Source organism: Equus asinus, chromosome 13 (genome assembly GCF_041296235.1).
Source record: "Equus asinus isolate D_3611 breed Donkey chromosome 13, EquAss-T2T_v2, whole genome shotgun sequence".
Classification (NCBI taxonomy): domain Eukaryota; kingdom Metazoa; phylum Chordata; class Mammalia; order Perissodactyla; family Equidae; genus Equus; species Equus asinus.
Genome location: NC_091802.1, coordinates 39505075 through 39522365, shown reverse-complemented (window position 1 = coordinate 39522365; position 17291 = coordinate 39505075). Strand labels below are relative to the sequence as shown.

The 17291-nt window shown below is 56.4% G+C and overlaps 2 protein-coding genes and 1 long non-coding RNA gene across 7 annotated transcripts; 1 reads left to right on the top strand and 2 right to left on the bottom strand.

Moving 5' to 3' along the window:
* Nucleotides 1-441: 441 nt before the first annotated feature.
* Nucleotides 442-14342, top strand: PGAP3 (post-GPI attachment to proteins phospholipase 3). Of its 4 annotated transcripts, XM_014833793.3 has the most exons (8): nucleotides 460-720; nucleotides 1994-2091; nucleotides 2907-3059; nucleotides 10675-10737; nucleotides 11380-11441; nucleotides 11811-11947; nucleotides 12214-12418; nucleotides 12599-14342. In XM_014833793.3, the coding sequence occupies exons 1-8, from the start codon at nucleotides 540-542 to the stop codon at nucleotides 12660-12662; spliced, it is 963 nt and encodes a 320-aa protein (XP_014689279.1). In that variant the 5' UTR covers nucleotides 460-539; the 3' UTR covers nucleotides 12663-14342. The 4 variants fall into 4 exon arrangements, with proteins under 4 accessions (XP_044601264.1, XP_044601263.1, XP_044601261.1 ...); XM_044745328.2 differs by lacking the exon at nucleotides 12214-12418 and having other exon boundaries at nucleotides 447-720; XM_044745326.2 differs by lacking the exon at nucleotides 2907-3059 and having other exon boundaries at nucleotides 450-720.
* Nucleotides 5748-7117, bottom strand: LOC139040045 (uncharacterized). Its single transcript, XR_011493823.1, has 3 exons — nucleotides 6978-7117; nucleotides 6341-6440; nucleotides 5748-5876 (listed from the first exon to the last, which is right to left on the bottom strand). It is a non-coding gene; the product is annotated as an uncharacterized lncRNA (long non-coding RNA).
* Nucleotides 14343-14915: 573 nt separating the features above from the next.
* Nucleotides 14916-17067, bottom strand: PNMT (phenylethanolamine N-methyltransferase). 2 transcript variants are annotated; one of them, XM_014833721.3, is made up of 3 exons: nucleotides 16361-17067; nucleotides 15573-15780; nucleotides 14916-15446 (listed from the first exon to the last, which is right to left on the bottom strand). In XM_014833721.3, the coding sequence occupies exons 1-3, from the start codon at nucleotides 16707-16709 to the stop codon at nucleotides 15005-15007; spliced, it is 999 nt and encodes a 332-aa protein (XP_014689207.1). In that variant the 5' UTR covers nucleotides 16710-17067; the 3' UTR covers nucleotides 14916-15004. The 2 variants fall into 2 exon arrangements, with proteins under 2 accessions (XP_014689207.1, XP_044600482.1); XM_044744547.2 differs by having other exon boundaries at nucleotides 15573-15741; nucleotides 16361-17015.
* Nucleotides 17068-17291: the final 224 nt, after the last annotated feature.

Here is a 17291-nt window from a genome sequence, read left to right as displayed (position 1 = left end):
CATGGCCCCTCGAGGTAGGTCTGGGGCAAGGGAGGGAGGCCAGTGGGCAGGGGCGAGATCGTGCAGAGCTTCTGGAGTTCTGATTTTATCCTGAGGTTAGTGGGACTCGTTAAGGGGCCACTGCGGCAGTCTCGGCGACAGATGATGATGTCTTTAACTAGAGCAGTGCCAGTGGAGATGGAGAGAACCGGACAGGTCCAGGTACATTAGGAAGTGAAATCCGACAGGGCTGGGGACAGAAAAATAGCTCTTCCTCAAATGAAGAGACCCTAGAGAAGAAACGAGACGGATGTTTATAAAAGACCACTTTATTCTGCTCCTTAATCCACCCGGCGCCCCCTTTCCCTTAACTCTGTCTCCTCAATATGGACATGACAGTCAGACGAGGGGCGGGGCAGAAGCCCACAAAAATCCAGGAACTTTTATGTAAACTGCATGGACGTCAGCGGACGGTAGAATAAAGAGCACAAGGCACTTCCGCTTACTCCGGAAGTGGAGGTTCCTAAGCCCCTCCGCCGGCGGAGGGCCAGGGTGCAGGGATGGCCGGGCGGACGGCGGGGCTGATGCTGCTGGCTGGCGCCGCCGCGCTAGCAAGCGGCTCCCAGGGCGACCGCGAGCCAGTGTACCGCGACTGCGTGCTGCAGTGCGAGGAGCGGAACTGCTCGGGGGGCGCACTGAAGCACTTCCGCTCCCGCCAGCCAATCTACATGAGTCTAGCAGGTAAGCCCCACCCCGCGATAGGCCACGCCCCTTGGTCTTGGCCCCGCCCCCTGCACCCCAATCCCCTCTGCAACTCTGAACCTTAGTACCCCCCCCACCCTACTACCCCGGGTCCCTTATGAGTGTAAGTGAGTGGAGCCCCAGGGTGATGAGAGCCTTGTCAGCCGGTCTTACTTTCCCAGGAGCTTTCGTTTACTTTTTATTTATTCGGTCAAACGGGTATTTACTAGATACACCTGAGTAGCAGGCCCTGAAAGGACACTGAAATCAGATCAGGGTCCCGCCCTTCAGGGCTCACAGTCCCCACGGAGGAATTAGCTTTCTCAAGTAGAAGGTCGAGGATGATCTGAGCCCTAAGGACCCTTAGATTAAGCAATAGGAGCATGTGAGGGAGGAAAGAATGTTTCTGGCCTTGGGGGGTGGGGGCAGTGACCATCTTGGAACCTTCTGTGAAGGAAGGGCTTCCGGATGGATCCGTTAAATTTGGACCTGTGGCAGTAGTGGTCACCTCTGGTGTGACAGGTGTCACAATAGGTCTGTTAATTTTCACAACAACCCTCTGAGGTAGTTTCTCTTAACCCGATTTTACAGAAGGGGAAAATCAGCGAGGTTAAGTGCCCTGCCTGAAGTCGCACAGCCAGTCAGTGGTAAAGCAGAATTTCTAGTTCTGACCTGTTTGACTACAAGTTTGTTCTCTTTACTGGCCCTTTGCATTCCAGAGAGTGGAGGCCCTGGGCAGATGTGGGCACATCCAGCAGCTTGGTTTACTCAGGGAGCAGGGTGCCTGAAAAGGAATAATGGCAAATAAAGTTGGAAAGGCAATTTGGGGCCTCAAAAGCCAGACTGAAGAATTTGGACTTAATTTTCATAGAAGGAGGGTGAGACAGCAAGGCTTCCTCCCTGGGGAGTGAGAACAAATCCTGTGTTCAGGAAGGGCAGATGTAAATGCAGGTATCCGTAGGTGAGTCTATCAGATGCTAAGATCCCCATCTTGGGTGAAAGGAGAAGAGAAGAGACATTGTTCACTCACTGTACACCCCCACCCCCTAAAACCACACACACACACACACACGTGCACACACGCACACACATGTGTGTGCCTTTCCCTTATGTGTATATCCCACCATGCCCCCTCCATCCAAGTGGGAAGCTAGAATTTTGAGATTTCTTCTGGGTCTCTCCAGCCTGCAGGCCCTCTTGGCCTGCATTTGAGCTTGGCTTTCTCTTTGCCGCCCGTGTGGGGAAATTCATGAGACCAATTTACCTCTTTTAGGCTGGACCTGTCGGGACGACTGTAAGTATGAGTGTATGTGGGTCACCGTTGGCCTCTACCTCCAGGAAGGTCACAAAGTGCCTCAGTTTCATGGCAAGGTGAGTTGGAGGGTCAGGGTAGGTATATGGTGGGGATGTGGTGGGAAGACGATACCCCTCAGTTGGACACACTGTCCAGGCAGTTGAGGTGTGGGGTGGTGGGTGTGAATTTGGGGCAAGTACCTGTTCTTCTCAGAATATGCTGGTTTCCATATAATCAGATGGGACCAATGTGTCCTGCCTCTGGATTTGGAGTGACAAGATCTGGGGTCTCCTCAGAGAGTGGTGCTGGGCTTCTTAGGGTAGTTGAGATGCCCACCTTGCTACAAGGACAAATTACCTGACCCACCACGGCATGCTTTCTGTTGCTTCTTCAGTGAGAGTCTGGATTAAAATACCAATACCCCTTGGATTGCCCAGCAAGGCACAGTTTGCTGATGCCTTTTGATACAACATGATCTTGTTCTATCCTGTTGAGATTGGCAAGAATTATTCTCCATAATTTGTCACAGAGTAAGCTGAGTCTCAGAGGGCTGTGGTCACTGGTAGAGGAGGCATTAGGGCCTCTGTCTTCTGGATGGCAGGTCTGTGCTGTTTCCACCAGGCCATACTGAGCCATCTCCACTGACCCACGTGGTCTTCACCAAGACCAGGCTTACAGTGCTCTGAGTTCTGGCCAGGATGGAGGAACAGCCCTCAGCCTGGGAGGAAGGGGAGCTCATTAACCTGAAAAAGGACTGACCCTGAGCTTTGGCCAAGGTCTAGGGCTGAAGAACCAGCTGGGGACCTGTTGATGCAGCATGTCAAGAAAAGGTAGGCTGGGCCATCCGAGGTTTGCTTACCCCTGAGGCCCCCTCCATGTGCTCCTTTTTCAGTGGCCCTTCTCCCGGTTCCTATTCTTCCAAGAGCCAGCTTCTGCTGTGGCCTCTTTCCTCAATGGCCTGGCCAGCCTGGTGATGCTCTGTCGCTACCGCACCTCCGTACCAGCCTCCTCTCCTATGTACCCCACCTGCGTGGCCTTCGCCTGGGTAGGTAACCTGGCAGGGTTCCTGCTCTACACCCTCATCTAGGAAGGAGGAACTCTTAGATCTCCATTCTCATCCAACAACGTTTCTACCCACCGAGCTTCCCCTCTGTTTTCCAGGGCTAAATTTGCAGCTGTGGAGTGGTCAGGCCTGGGAAGAAAACAAGGAAGGTGCTGAATCAGTCCTTATCTTTCTAGCAGAGTCCTAGGCCAGGCTGTTTGAGAGGGAGGGAGAGAGGAAAGAAACATCATTCTTGTTCCTGAAGGAGGAAGCCACTAAAAGATTGAGCAGGGCAATTTACGAACACAGAAGGGAGATGGGTGGTAGGGAGCATGCTGGGACCGTGGGTCTCTCCGAGGACTCCTCTGGAGGACCTGAAGCAATCTCAACCCCAGCCCAGGCCTGGAGGCAGTGGCAGCCACAGCACTGTATCGAGAGCTCAGCCTCGTCTTGCCTGGAGATGCCGAAATATGTTCCATCTGAGTCTCCAGAGAGGGCTCTCAGCTTCACAGTGCGACTGTCAGAGGAGCCAGCATCCAGGGCCTGGAATTGTGTGAGAAGCATGGACTGGGGTACAGATAGGAACTGTGACAACCTTGGGGAGGGTGTGAGAGTAAGAGGTTGCAATGGATGTCTCTAGATCAGAGCTACCACTGTAAGCCTTAGGGAAGCAGGCTCACTCACTCACCTTCCTGCCATCAAAACAGCCATCAGTTTATATGTTGAGCACCTACTGTGTGTCAGGCAGTTTGCTGGGCTCTGGTGATCCAAAGTGTATAAAAACAGACAGGTCCCTGCCCTCTAGTACTGACTGCACAAGCACACAATTAAATGTAAAGGTGCAGTGGAGGAGAGGTGTATAGGGGTATGATGGGGGACCAGACCAATGCAGGGCAATCAGGGAAGCCTTCCCTGAGGAAAGGGCATTTGAAATAAGATCAGAATGATGACTGAATGTTAACTAGGTGCATTCGGGGAGAGTAGGAGGAGTCCTCTACACGGAAGACTCAGAATGTGCACAGGCAGGAGAGAGCTCAGGTTGTATGAGGACCTGAAAGGCCAGGAAGCCTGCCATGCAGGAAGCCAGGGAGTGGGGTTTGAGATGGGTGGGCAGTGGATGGGGCCAGTCTCTGGAGAGCCTGGGCACATTAACGCTTTAGATCTTGACTCTCAAAGCATCAGGAAGTAATGAGGGTCGGAGAAAAGGGGTTTCTTAAATAGATTTGCTTGGAAAACTCATTCTGGCTACTGTGTAGAGAACAACTTGGAGGGGGCAGGAGAGGATGCAGGGGGCTAGTTGGTCATTTTAGCATAGGGCACAGTAGCTAGGCTAGAGAGGTGGCACAGGTCTTGGGAAGGAGGTTATTAAAGACAAGTGTGTTTGAGCTGTGTTTTGGAGGTGACGTTAAATTTTTTTAAATGCGTTTATTTAACAAATACATACATAGCTCTTACTGTATGCCAGGTACCATTCTAAGCATTTTATAAATATTAACCTTGTTAATCCCATAACAAGCTTATGAGATAGGTAGTATTAATATCCCCAGTTCACCGATGAGAAAACCAAGGACTGGAAAGATTAAGTAACCTGCCCTAGCAGCCAGGGTTTGACCAGCCAACTGGCTCTAGTGTCCAGCTCTTACCATTCCAGCTGTACTGACAGCCTCAGCGGTAGGTTAGATGAGGAGAGAGGAATCAAGGATGAGCCCTGTGTTTCCGCTTATGAGACACTGATAGCTGTGAATGTGGATGAGATCACCAGGGGGAGCTTAGCAAGAAGAGAAGGGGTCTAGGAGGGAGCCCTGAGGAACCCCAAAACTTAATGGCTGGATAGAAGAGCACAAGCCAGTAACGGAGACAGAAGGAGTGGCCAGAGGGGTAAGTGGAGACTGGGATATCATGTGGTTGGGGGAGCCCCGGGACAAGGGCAGGAAGGAGAGAGTCATCCGTTCTCCTGAATTCTGCTGGACAGTCAAGTAAGATGAGAACTGAAGGACACCCCTGGATCTGGCGACCCTGGGCTCTCTGAGGACCTTAGGAAAACTGATAGTGCAGGATGCTAAGAAATCCTGCCAAGCCTCAGACTTGGGAGATGGGGATCGGATCAGAAGGAGGGCAGGGAAGAAGGCTCTTAATAAGCCTCTGGGAAATGTTGATCCTCGCTAATAATTTCTATTCAACAAATATTAATAATAATTGTTATGAATTATAGAACACAAATCACCTGACGGGCATTGTCCTGAGTTCTTTACATACATTTTCTCGTTTAATCCTTACAGTACCACCATGAGCTCTGAGTAAGGCTCAGAGGGGGAAAACTTGCCTAAAGTTGGCAGCTAACAAGTTAGTGAATAACAGAGGCAGGTTGGTGCCCAGGACTGGCTGACTCCAGGCCCAAGCACTCAGCCTCTCTTTTGAACGTGCACGGTGACCAGTGTTTGTTGAGCATTTGCTGTGGGTAGAGACACAGGTTAGCACTTGTGGGAGCTGAAGCCCCTGCCCCCAGAAGCTGAGCCTAGTGGGAGGTGCAGGTCCATGCAGGCAGAGCCGAGGAGGGCTCTGGTCGGGAGCCCTGGGAGTTGTAAGGAGGGGAGACCATGTCTTCTAAGTGGAAAAGTCTGTCGGGGAAGCCCAGGGAGGAGGAGAGGTTTCCTCTGGGACCTGCAGGGCTGGCAAGGCTCAGACACACACCTGTGAGGGGACAGGAGGTGGGATTCCGGCATTCCAGGCTGGGGGCACAGCAGGAGCAAAGGTGCAGAAGCTGCAGAGTGTGAGAGATGGACCGGCGGCCTTGGGAAGCTCAGCCTGGCCACAGCGTGGCTGTGTGAAAGGGAGAGGGAGGTAAGATGGAGCAGAGAGGCCCTGAGTGCCAGGCTGAGGGGCGGGGAACTCTTGTGTGGGTAGAGGCCAGGTATCAGCACACTCCCTTACAGGCATGGGTGGGATAGGGCCCCCACTTCCTGTGTAGGCCTCTCAGAGAGAAGGACACTTGGTCCTGGCCAAGAAAGCAGGAAGGGCAGGGAAATTAAGGAGGTTACACCTGCCCCCTTTCCCTTGGGGTTCTTCCAGGGACACTGCTTTCTGGGCCCACTGCCTGCACTGCCCCCTCGCCCGCACCCCTGTTAGAGAGCACAGGACAGCCCTGCCCGAACTCTCGAACAAAGCTCAGAGCCTCCTTGGATAGACCCGTGGGTCTGAGGGGACCTCAGAGGGTCCAGCCTTTGTCTTCTCGACATGTGCCAGAGGCAGTGGTCACTTCACAACTCTCATCTTGATCCGCTGACCCTTGAGTCTTTCATCTCACTGGCGTCTGCCACTCGGCTTCCTTCTTGGTGAGGGTCATACCTCCCAGGGGTTCCCTGCAGTCCAGTGTGGCCGAGGACCCTTAGGGACAGAGCAGGAGATGTTAGGTTGGGAGAGGGCAGTACCTGGGGTCTGTGTCTTAGGGCATCCTTAGGGATGTGGGGTTCTGGGACAGGGGACTCCATCATGCCACCATCAGGCCCTTCAGGGACAGAATCTTGGCGCCCATGTTGCCGTTGATGATCCCGTTTGGATTTTACCTTGATCTTTAGTATGTGTGTGTGTGTGTGTGTGTGTGTGTGTTTGCAGGAGGGAGGGGTCCTGGGCTGTGTATAAGGTGTGTCTGTGGACTTTGTCCTGGGCTGAGTCTTCTGGAGCAAGTGGGGCTCCTGATTTCTGTTGGGGTGGAGTAGGAAGGCCCCTCACCTGCTCCAGGTTAGATCTTGGTGGGGGGGGTGGTCTCAGTCTTTTTCTCTGGGAAATGAGGAGACTGTCCCCAGCAGGGCTAATGAAGCTTTGGCACAAGAAGGCAGCCTCTGCCTTGATACTTGGACCTGGGCTTGGACCAGGCAGCAGCCAGGCTTTAGGGGGCCCATCAAAGCTCTGCACACCACAGACCTTTGACTTCCTGGAGTTGGGGGCTTCTGCTCTGCCAGAGCTGGAAGGCCAAAGCAGTTCCGCACCCCTTCATCCAGCAAGGAAAGGTCCTCAGGGGTAGAGGTGAGGGAGTGAGGGTGCCAGAAAAGCCCAGGATGATTGACAGCGGTGGGGCTGACTGTGCTCTGCCTCTGCGGAGGAAACGACGGGAACAGAGAGGTTGAGGCTGCGGCAGAATGATGGTTAGACTTCACGAAGGATTTCTCTATGGTCAGACAAGAGTCAGTGGAACAGGCAATGGCAGGAAATCAAGGATTCCTTTTGGATCGTGGAAAAAGCCCTCCTTCTCCCATCTCCATCCAGCTCTTTGCCCTTCTCTCTCAGGAGTGGACTGGGGCAGGCTTGCCCTGCCTGAGGCAGGGGATGAGGCACAGTGGCCTCTGAGGGGGCCCAGGGTGGCAGCAGGCGTCATATTTAACATTCTGCCTCCCCCACTTCTGAGACACCGAGCTATTTAAAGACCCACTTGTCCCCACTGCCACGGTGTCAATGACAGCCCCGAGCACTGAGGCTTAGCACTGGGTCGAATTCCTGACAGATCTGGCTCACTTGGCATCCAACCAGTTTCACGGCGGTGATATTTTTGTCTCAATTTTCTTATTTTCCAACAGACTGAAACAGCCTCTGCTCTCCCTCACCCAGCCTTCCCTGTCCCCCTCCATTCCCACTCTCGTTGGCACCCTGCCCCTGGCCCCCCGCCTTTCCTCAGTGTTTACCGAAGTTCTTGGCGCCTGCTGGGCCAGCCCATCGCCCTCCTGGCCTGTCTGATTGGCCACTTACCCAGTCTGCCCCCTCATTCTACTCAAGCTTGGCTGAGGAGTCCAGGAGCAGCCATACCCTTGCGTCTTGAGGGCTTTCCTTTCCTTGCATATCTGTCCATCTGTCGCTTGAGTCTTGATTACACACACTGCGTGAAGAGAAACAGCATCTCTGCAGTGCCTCCTGGTGGGGTAGGGGCTCAGGAGCAAGGAGGAGGGGCTCTTCCTAGAGCGGAGGTGTCCGCATTCTGCGATCCAGAAACCCTAAGGCCCCATGGCTTGACCTGGAACATTGTGACTCTTAGGAAGAGGAAGGTGCACATGATAAAGGAAACTGACATTTGTGGAGCACCTGCTCTGTGTGCCAGGCAGCAGTGACAGCAACCATTTACTGAGTGGCTTCTTTGTGCCGGGCATTTCAGAGACATCATCCTCATAACCCTTATGCAGTGGGTACTATTATTAACCCCATTTAGCAGGTGAGGTAGCTGAGGCTCAGAGAAGCTGTTATTTGTTCAAGAGCACACAGCTATTTAGGGGCTGAGGCAGAACTTGAATCCAGGCTCCATCTCATTGTGGAGGCTGCAGACATTCTGCCCCCAGCCTGGAACTGTGGGATGGGTCTTAGGCAGCTGTAGGGAGACCATCCCTTCTCCCCCTAGACTTCCTTGCCTACAGGGAGAGGGGGAGGCAGACTTGGCCTCTTCAGCCTCAGGTTTGTGGAGAGGTATGAAGGTCCCAGCTTGGTCAACAAGGTGGAGAGAAATAACACCTAATGTTTTACCCTGTCCTGGGCACTGTGCTGTACACTGTACTTGTTTTGCTCATTAAATTCTTATCAACACTATGATTATTCCCATTTTACAGATGAGAAAACTGAGGCACAGCAAGGCTAAATAACTTGCCCAAGGACACACAGGAAATCCAGAGCTGGGATCTGAACCCTGGCAGTCGGGCCCTAGGGCCTGCATTCTTAATGATTCTATCTCCCAAATCTGAGGAGAGGGTCAGAAGAGGAGCCCCCCATAATGAGACATCCCCAGGGGAGAGGGGACTTATCAGGGGTGCAGAACCCAAGCTTCAGGTGGGTCTCTGTAAGTGGAAGGCACCCCTGGGAGGCGGTTGGACTGGGGACCAAGCAGCCCCCAGCCCTGTCCTGTGAAGCTAAGCTCTAGCCCTGTGTGCCGGCCCCCTGCTTTCAGTGTTCCAACTGCCACTTAGCTCAGTCCTCTTGTCACCTCCCCTTTCCTGCCATGGGTGACAAGGAGGCCTGGCCGGCTGCCAGTCCCTGCTGCCTTCCCCTTGCCTTTCACACTGGCTCCAGGGCCACTCTCCTCCCCAAAGATGTCCCTGTTCCTGGCCTGCCCAGGAGACCTGGCCCCCGTGACTGCCTGGGCCCTGTCTCCAGCCCTGAGCCTGCTCCTTTCCCCATGCTGGCCCTGAGTATCAGACTTTGTAGGAGCAGTGGCCGAGAAACCACCCCGTCTGTCCCACTCTCCGGCCTCCAGACCATGCCTCCATCACCGTCTCTGGGGAAGGGGCAGCACCAGGCACGGGACAGGACGACCATCCTCAAAGGAGGAGGCAACCTGACCTAGAATAATTACCTGACATCAGGGCTGGGAAGGGACAGAGGATCAGTTAGGTCGGCCCCTGATCTGTCCCGAGGGAAGCTCGGGCCTTTGCCCAGATCATGAGGAGCATAAGCAGCGAGGCTCAGCCTAGGACCTGGGCCACACAGACTTGCACCAGGCTACTGGAGTCTCCAGAGACTTCCAGGGCTGACTGGCTTTGCAACAGAGCCCTGCTGGTCCCGTTCTCTCAGAAGCCCCCTCCGGCAAGCCGTAGGGAACTCATTCTGCTGTCTGACCTTCCTGCTGTAGTACTGGACGGAGAGTAGGAGAGTAGCTTCTTACCCTGCTCCTGCTGTCCCCTGCCTGGCCAGTTTGCCTGCTTCACCAGACCCAAGCAAGCAGTTCCTGGCCTTCACCCATCTCAGGCAGGCCTGTCCCACCCTAGCACATCCCTCCCTACCTCCAGGGCATTCCAGGCTAGACCTCTGCTGGCTGTTCCTTTGATGGGTTATCACTGGTTTCCCAGCCTTTCCTCCCAGCCCCCCTTTTTTCAGTCACTTGGGCGTCTGCAGTGGATACAGTAGTCCTTGAAAACAGCACCACTTCCCACAAGATCTAGGGCTCATTTGCAAGATAATTTGTATTCTCTCTTTGCAGTTAATTTCCAGGAAAAAGGCTGTAACTGTTCCCCTGGGCTCTTGCCCACTACAGCCCCTCTAGCCCTGCTCATCTGCTCCTCCCAGAGTTCCGAGCAGCAGCCACTGGTCTGGCGGGTTGGGCCGGCCCAGCCAGGAGGAAGCTGGGCTCAGCTGGCCAGCCTCCTCCTCAGAGACTTGGCCCCAGTGGGATATGCTTGATCTGCCTCCCTTGCTTGCTTGCTCAGGACACGCCCCAAGCTGGCTCGAGCCCCTCCACCCCACCCACTTCATTCCCGCCCCCAGAGGCTGAGGTCACTGGTTCCCCTGGCCCGGGTGGGGCTGTCATCACCTGCTGGTTGGGGGCGGAGGCGAGGCCCCCCGGGGGCTGTTGTCTTAGCGATTGAGTAACCAGGGAACTTGGTTCTGCCGGAACTGGTTCCCAGGCCAGGCCGGAACCTGTGGAGGCTGCAGCCCCCGTGGCCTAGGGGGTTCAGGGTGGTGGGAACCTGAGCCTGCGGGAGCTGGGCTGGGTGGGGCTGGAGGGGCCAGGTTTGTTCATGGGCTCCAGGGCAAGGAGAACCACCTTTCTCTGCCCGAGGAGCCCCTCCCTAAAGTGAGATGGGTGTGAGCTTTCTGGGGGTCTTCCCTGCCTTGGGGCGCCATGCTCACCAGCCTCCTCCCTCCTCAGGTCTCCCTCAATGCTTGGTTCTGGTCCACAGTCTTCCACACCAGGGACACCGACCTCACAGAGGTGAGCACCCCTCCCGTGCCCTCTCCTGCTTGGGACAGTCCCAGAGGAGCCCAGGACGGCTCAGGCAGAGCAGGCTCTTAGGTCTCATATTGACTCTGTTTACGGAGCACTTGCTCTGTGTGGGCATTTTAAACCTATTAGTGCACTTGAGCCTCACTTGACCCTTGTGAGGCAGGTGTGATTATTAGCACTTCCTGACTGACGAGGCAGCTGAGCCTTGGAAAGGCGAAATCACTTGCCCAGGATCACCCAGCCCGAAAGGGGGTGCAGTCACGACTTGAGCGCACAGCTGTCGCGCTCCAGACTGCGCCCTGAATTCTGTGGCATGCTGTTACGTTCTGGAGCCTTGATAGGCATCCTCCACCAGGGCCTCTAAAGCCTCCTGCTGAGCTCATCTTTTAAAAATTGTATAATGTGAATACGAGGGTCATCTTGTTAAATTCGAGAGTGAAACAGCAATAGGCAGAAGGAGCACAAGACGTGGTCGCCTCTGACCACGGCCTAGAACTCCCATGTTAGACTCTGGCTGTGCCTCTGCCACCCCACATTGCCCCCATCCCTTGTGGGTCCTCTCTGGGCCCTGCCCTCCACAAAGCCTCCTGCCCTCACACCGGCCCCTCATCCAGCTCTCCCTGTCCTCAGAAAATGGACTACTTCTGTGCCTCCACCGTCATCCTACACTCAATCTATCTGTGCTGTGTCAGGTGAGCCCACCTTGGCTGCTACAGAGGCAAATTCAGGCTCTGGGGGAGGAAAGGGGTCACCCAGCCCTCCCCTGGGAGCCCTCCCCAGGGCCCTCCTCACCAGTCCCTCCACACATACCCATACCCTCTGGGCTGTTCTGCTTGGGGACTCTGGGGCAGGATTAGGGGCCCTGGCTCTTTCCAAGGAGCTGTAACACTTGGTCCCAGGCCCCTGGGGGATTGGAGGCCTGCCCAGCTAGCCTGTTTTGGTGGGGGAGGGGCAGTGGCTTTCAGGACCACTAACTGATGGTGGGGTGAGGGGGTGCTTCAGGGAATGCTGCTCTGGGGACGGGCCACCCTCCGTCTGAGCAGCTGTGGATGGCGGGACAGGACTGTGGGGCTGCAGCACCCGGCTGTGGCCAGTGCCTTCCGGGCCCTCCTCCTGCTGATGCTGACTGCTCACATCTCCTACCTGAGCCTCATCCACTTTGACTATGGCTACAACCTGGCGGCCAATGTGGCTATTGGTGAGGCGGGACTGGGGCCCTGGGGGTGGACCATCTACAGAACTGCTGGCTTGGGGTGGGAGTCAGAGGTTGGTACTGTTCCTCGAGAAGGAGGTTCTAGAGAGACCCTTCCTGTAGGGGAAGAGGAAATAATTTGGGATGGGAGAGAGGGGGCGCTGGGAGGAGAGTCTGAGGATGGTCTGGGGTCAAAGAGCATGGGGATGGGGGATGCCTTGCGGGGTGAAGGAGGTCCAGGGAGTGAGCCCCTCCCTGCCCCCCACACCCAGGCCTGGTGAACGTGGTGTGGTGGCTGGCCTGGTGCCTGCGGAACCAGCAGCGGCTGCCTCATGTGCGCAAGTGCATGGTGGTGGTCCTGCTGCTGCAGGGGCTGTCTCTGCTTGAGCTGCTTGACTTCCCGCCTCTTTTCTGGGTCCTGGATGCCCACGCCATCTGGCACATCAGCACCATCCCAGTCCATGTCCTCTTTTTCAGGTGGGTGCTACTCTCTGCCCAGGCCTCACCTTCTTTGTGCTCTTCCTTTCTGCTCCTTAGAAGAGACTGGGGCCTCTGGGGCCCCATTCGCCCCCTCCCAGCTTGCCTGCACTCACCCCACCCTGCCCCCAGGGAACCGCTCAGAGCTGTGCCTCAGGGGGCTCCTCCCTCTGCCCACAGCTTCCTGGAAGATGACAGCCTGTATCTGCTGAAGGAATCAGAGGCCAAATTCAAGCTGGACTGAAGGCCCTTGGAGCGGGTCTGCCCACTGGGGATCCTGCCCCCTCCCTGCTATCTCTCCTTCTCCCCCCAATCTTTGAGATGATTTTTTTCCTTTTAGCATCTTGAACTTGGACATGAAGGGTGTGGGCCCAGAATCATGTAACCTGCCCATCCCCTTTCTTGCCCCCACGTTGTCCTCACAGGTCTTCAGCACCTATTTGGGCCTGGCCTCTCAGCATCTGGGGCTGGAGAAGGGGCAGGCCCTCTGGTTCCTGGAGCTGCACTAGGGAAGAACTGTGTTCCTAGCTCCATTGAGGGGAGAGCTGCCTCTGCCTCCTCCAGGCGTCCCCTCACTGCCTGAGTGGTTCCCAGAGCCCTCTGTCTAGCTGGGAGATCAGATTCCACAGGCCTTTGGGGATACAGTGGGGTCCCCTTCTGTTGCCCACCCCATGCCCTCCTCCAGGGCACCACTAGGTGGCACTAGACCCTTGCTCTTTGGCTGCTCGAGTTTTAAGGCAGGTCTCATTCTCCCCAGCGAATCTTGAGGGACCAAGCTACTGGGATTGGGGAGGGGTCTCACTCTGACTGTTGCCCCAACCAGACCCCCAGGAGGCCTCACCAGGACCCCAGAGGGCCCAGAACAGGAATCCCTTTGACCCCTGTGCTACTGTTGTGGTTGGGAGCCTGCACACAAGTGTGTAAGGGAGTGTGGGCCAGACTGAGTGTTAGGTGACGGGGTGGTGGGCCCAGGCCTGGGGGGTGTGGGATGCTGGGTGGGACTATGTGTGAGCACCGGCCTGGGGCAGTGTGGAAGGCGGGGGTGGTGAGTGGTTTTAAAGTGTGTGTGTTGAGGGGCAGGCAGGTTAGTGTGGGTTAGGGGAATATGCATAGACTTGAGTGTGAGATGAGTGTGAGTGCAGGTGAGTGTGCTACACAGTGGGGAGAGGTTGGAGCAGGATAGGGTGAATCAAGTCACCATCAACAACCATTTATTGAGCACCAACTCTGCACAAGGCCCCAGGCCAGGCAGAGAGTAAGGATATCCCCAGGATCTGGGGGGGGTATGGGTGTCCAGGCTGCGTGTGTGTGTGTGCGCGCGCGTGCTCTTGTCCGTTTCCCCTCTCCTTTGCAAACCTGATAGTGCCCCACACAGCTCAAGATCACCCTCCAGAACCAGCCCCCACAAAGGCAGAGAAATGGGGATCCTCTGGGCCTCTCCAGCTCCCTGTCTCCTTGCCTAGGCATGGTTGAACTTCCCGCTCCTCCAGTGCCCGCCTGCTAGCCCCTTCACCACAGCCTGGACCTTGGGGAGGGAGAGGGGCCATCTGAGGGAGGAGGGGAGGAGGCTTGTGGCTGGGTCTGGTTTCTGGCCTCCCAAAGGCAGGCAGGGGCCACCTCGTGCCTGCACTCCAGTAAAGGTGACCCCTGCCAGTTGCCAGCAGCCCTAGCACATTCCTGCTCCACAAGGATAGAATGTGGAGCTCCAGAAACTTTCCATTCAAAGGCACTCTCTGTGATTGGAGCACGGAGTCTGGATTCTTGTTCTGTCCCTGCCCCGGGTCCCACACCAGGGGTAGGGCACTATGCTAGGACTCCAATCTCAGGGACTTGGGTGGCCTGTGTTAGTTTCTTTTGATACTGAGAACTATTTTAAGGTAGGAGGGTACAAGGGACGTTCTTAATAAACCAATTTTCAGCCTCACCTACCCTTGTTCAGCTCGTTTCTGTGAGTAGGGTGGGCTGGAGGCAGCAGACAGGTGGGGTCTCTACCTAGGCACGTGGGGGTGGGGGTTGGAGGGTGGAGATGCAGAGCTGGGCAGAATCCAGTCCAGCTCATGGAGGGGCCTGCGTGGGGGAGCTGGTACCCCTTCTTCCCCTCTCACTTCCCCTGGGCCTTTGTTTGCAACCCAGCCCCCCTGCAAGTTCCACTTCAGTCTCCTAATTGCCCCTCCTCCTCCCCTTCTGGTCCTAGGCTCCACTACTATTTGTTCTTAACCTTTCTGAGCTTCACCTGCAAACAGGATAACAGAACCTGCTGTTGAGTGTGAGGACTAAATGGACCTAGTAGGCACCTGGCACACAGCAGATGCTGAATGAGCTCCGCCTGACCTTGGCCTGCTTTAGTTTGGAAAGAATGAGTGGTACAGAAACCTATCTTCATGGAAGCTTCTGGAAAAAAAGGCTAAAGTTGCTGCCTCCCATAGCTCCACAATACAAGAGAATTCTGGGCCCTTGTTGCTTCCCAGGAGAGCCAAAGACAGTGCTGACACTCAGCAGCAGGGCCTTATTTCTTTATTAGGTGCCACTTCAGATAATAAAGAATCTGGGTGGGTGAGGGCCGTCAGTACTGGATGCACTGGGCCCTCACACCCCCACCTTCTTCTGGGCCCAGGTGAAGAAGATGCCCTTGACATCGTCTACACCTGTCTGAAGGCGGGCAGGCATGGTGTAGGTGCGCAGGTCTCGCACTTCATAGCCGCTGTGCTCCAGGGCCTCCCTCACCTCCTCTTCACACACTGGCACCACTGCCAGCCTGGCCTCCCCAGCCAGGTACCATGACTCCTCCAGGGCCCCGATGAGAAGGAGGTGCCCTCCGGGCCTCAGCAGTGTGGTGATGTGGTCCAGGGCCCGCTGGAAGCTGACGAGGTCTGGGCTCACAGCCTCCAGGCAGAAGGCAGAGACCAGGGCGTCAGCAGGCAGGGGTGCCAGGCTCCCAGCACCCAAGGGCTGGGACTGGTGCACATCGATGGGCAGGACCCTCTTCACCCTGGCTCGCAGCTGTCGCTCCTTCTCCTGCCAGGACTCACTGTGCAGGGGCAGAAGGCAGAGTCAGGACCAGGGGCTCAGGACTGCCACACGCCTAGTCCTCTCTTGCACCCCAGCAGCCACCCCATGGGAAGCCCCCTGTCCACTCTCATCCCCTAGCTCTTACCCCTTGCCCTCAATGAGGCAGACGTGCTGGCTGTACACACTCCAATCGAAGGCCCCGGGCTCCTCCCGCAGCCAGAGCCCCAGTTCCTGGCGGTTCGCCTCCAGGAAATCTGTCATGGTGATGTCTTCAAAGTGGGCGCAGGCACTGAGCAGTTGGTATATGGTGGGTCCTGAACCAATGTCAATGAGGGTGCGTCCAGACACCTCACCTGGGCAGGGCAAGGAAGAGTCCTGGTGCCAGGCTTGTCCAGGCAGCCCCCTGCCTCAGTCACTACCTCCCTTACCTGCTTCTCCCTCCCTCTCTCTCACTGTTCCTTCTTCCTCTGTACGTGTGTCTCTATCTGGAAAAAGCGTCAGCTCTGGAGTTAAGACTGGCTCCAACCTCACGTCGACTGGCTTACCTTGGGAAAAGGAACTTAACTCTGACATTCAGGTTCTACATCTATGAAACTATACTACCCGGGAAGATTGAGTGTGGAAATCCTGAGATGCCTGGCAGTTTCTCTCTCCCCTCCCCAATCTTGCCTCCATTTCCTTCTCTGCCTCTCTTCATCTTGGTCCCTTTTCTGCATCCACCACCTCACCTCTCAATTCTGAGCGTTCTCCCCTCCCCACCCTCTCTCCACCGGTCTATCTCCTTTGTCCCTCACCTGAGGACTATTGCTCCTGTTTTTCTATTTTCACCTAACTACCTGTTCTGCTTCTTGGTCCCTTCTGGCTTGCGCGCCCGCGCTCCTGTAACTCCCTGATAACTTCTTGTCCTCCGTGCCTCAGTTTCCCCGCGCTCACCAGTGGCGAAGGTCTGCGCCAAGCAGCGCAGCTTCCAAGGCCCGACGCCATCCGGGTTGCTCAGGTCCCCCCGAGGGGGCGCGTAGTTGTTGCGGAGGTAGGCGCGGGGCTCGAAGCGCTGGTAAGTCGAGGCCACCGCCATCCGGCCCGGGTCTGAGTCGGGGGCCGCGCCCGCAGCGTGACTACGGTCTGCCGTGCTCATGCTGCCGCCGTGGGCCGGCCTGTCCGCCGCTCGCTTCGTGGCCTTGTTATCTACCGCTGGACCCCCACCCCGACCCCGCCGCTGCGGGGGCGGCGGCTGAGTGATGAGCCGCCCCGGGCCACGCGCGCCGCGTCTCCCCAACCCCATCCATCTCCTTTAGTGTCTGAGCAGCAGACACACAGGGGGATGGGGGGCGGCCGTGGGCACATCTGTTCCCGCCCCCGCTCCACAGTTGCTCCCCCTGCCCTGCATCCTTTGCCTCACCTGCCCTGGTCCAAGTCCCGCTTCCGCGACCCCCCAGATTCCTCCCCCATCTCCGTCCCGCCAGTCCCCAACTCCTTCCGTCGCTCTTCTCCAGCTCCCCCAGCCATTCATCCCTTTTACTAGCCCATCCCTTCTCTTTTGCCAGGGTTTGAATTAGCCCTTTCCCCAGTCCATCTCCCAGCGCCCTCCCGCAAGGACCCAGCCCCCTGCCAGGCTCTCCTTCCTCCAGTACACCCTGTCCAACATCCCCCTCTTCCTCAGTAAGATCACCCCAACTGCCCTTCTCCGCCTCTCCTCCAGGCCTCTTTTTTGTTCTTTTCTAACCCCCCCTTCCCCCCCACGTCCTGCAGCGCCGCTCTCTGCACCCCCGCTCCCGCCAAGAACAGTCCGTTCTGGGCTCCGCCGTGGTCGCCCCGGGGCCCTAGAGCGGAGCTCGCCCCGCCCGTCCGATGGCAGCAGCGATAG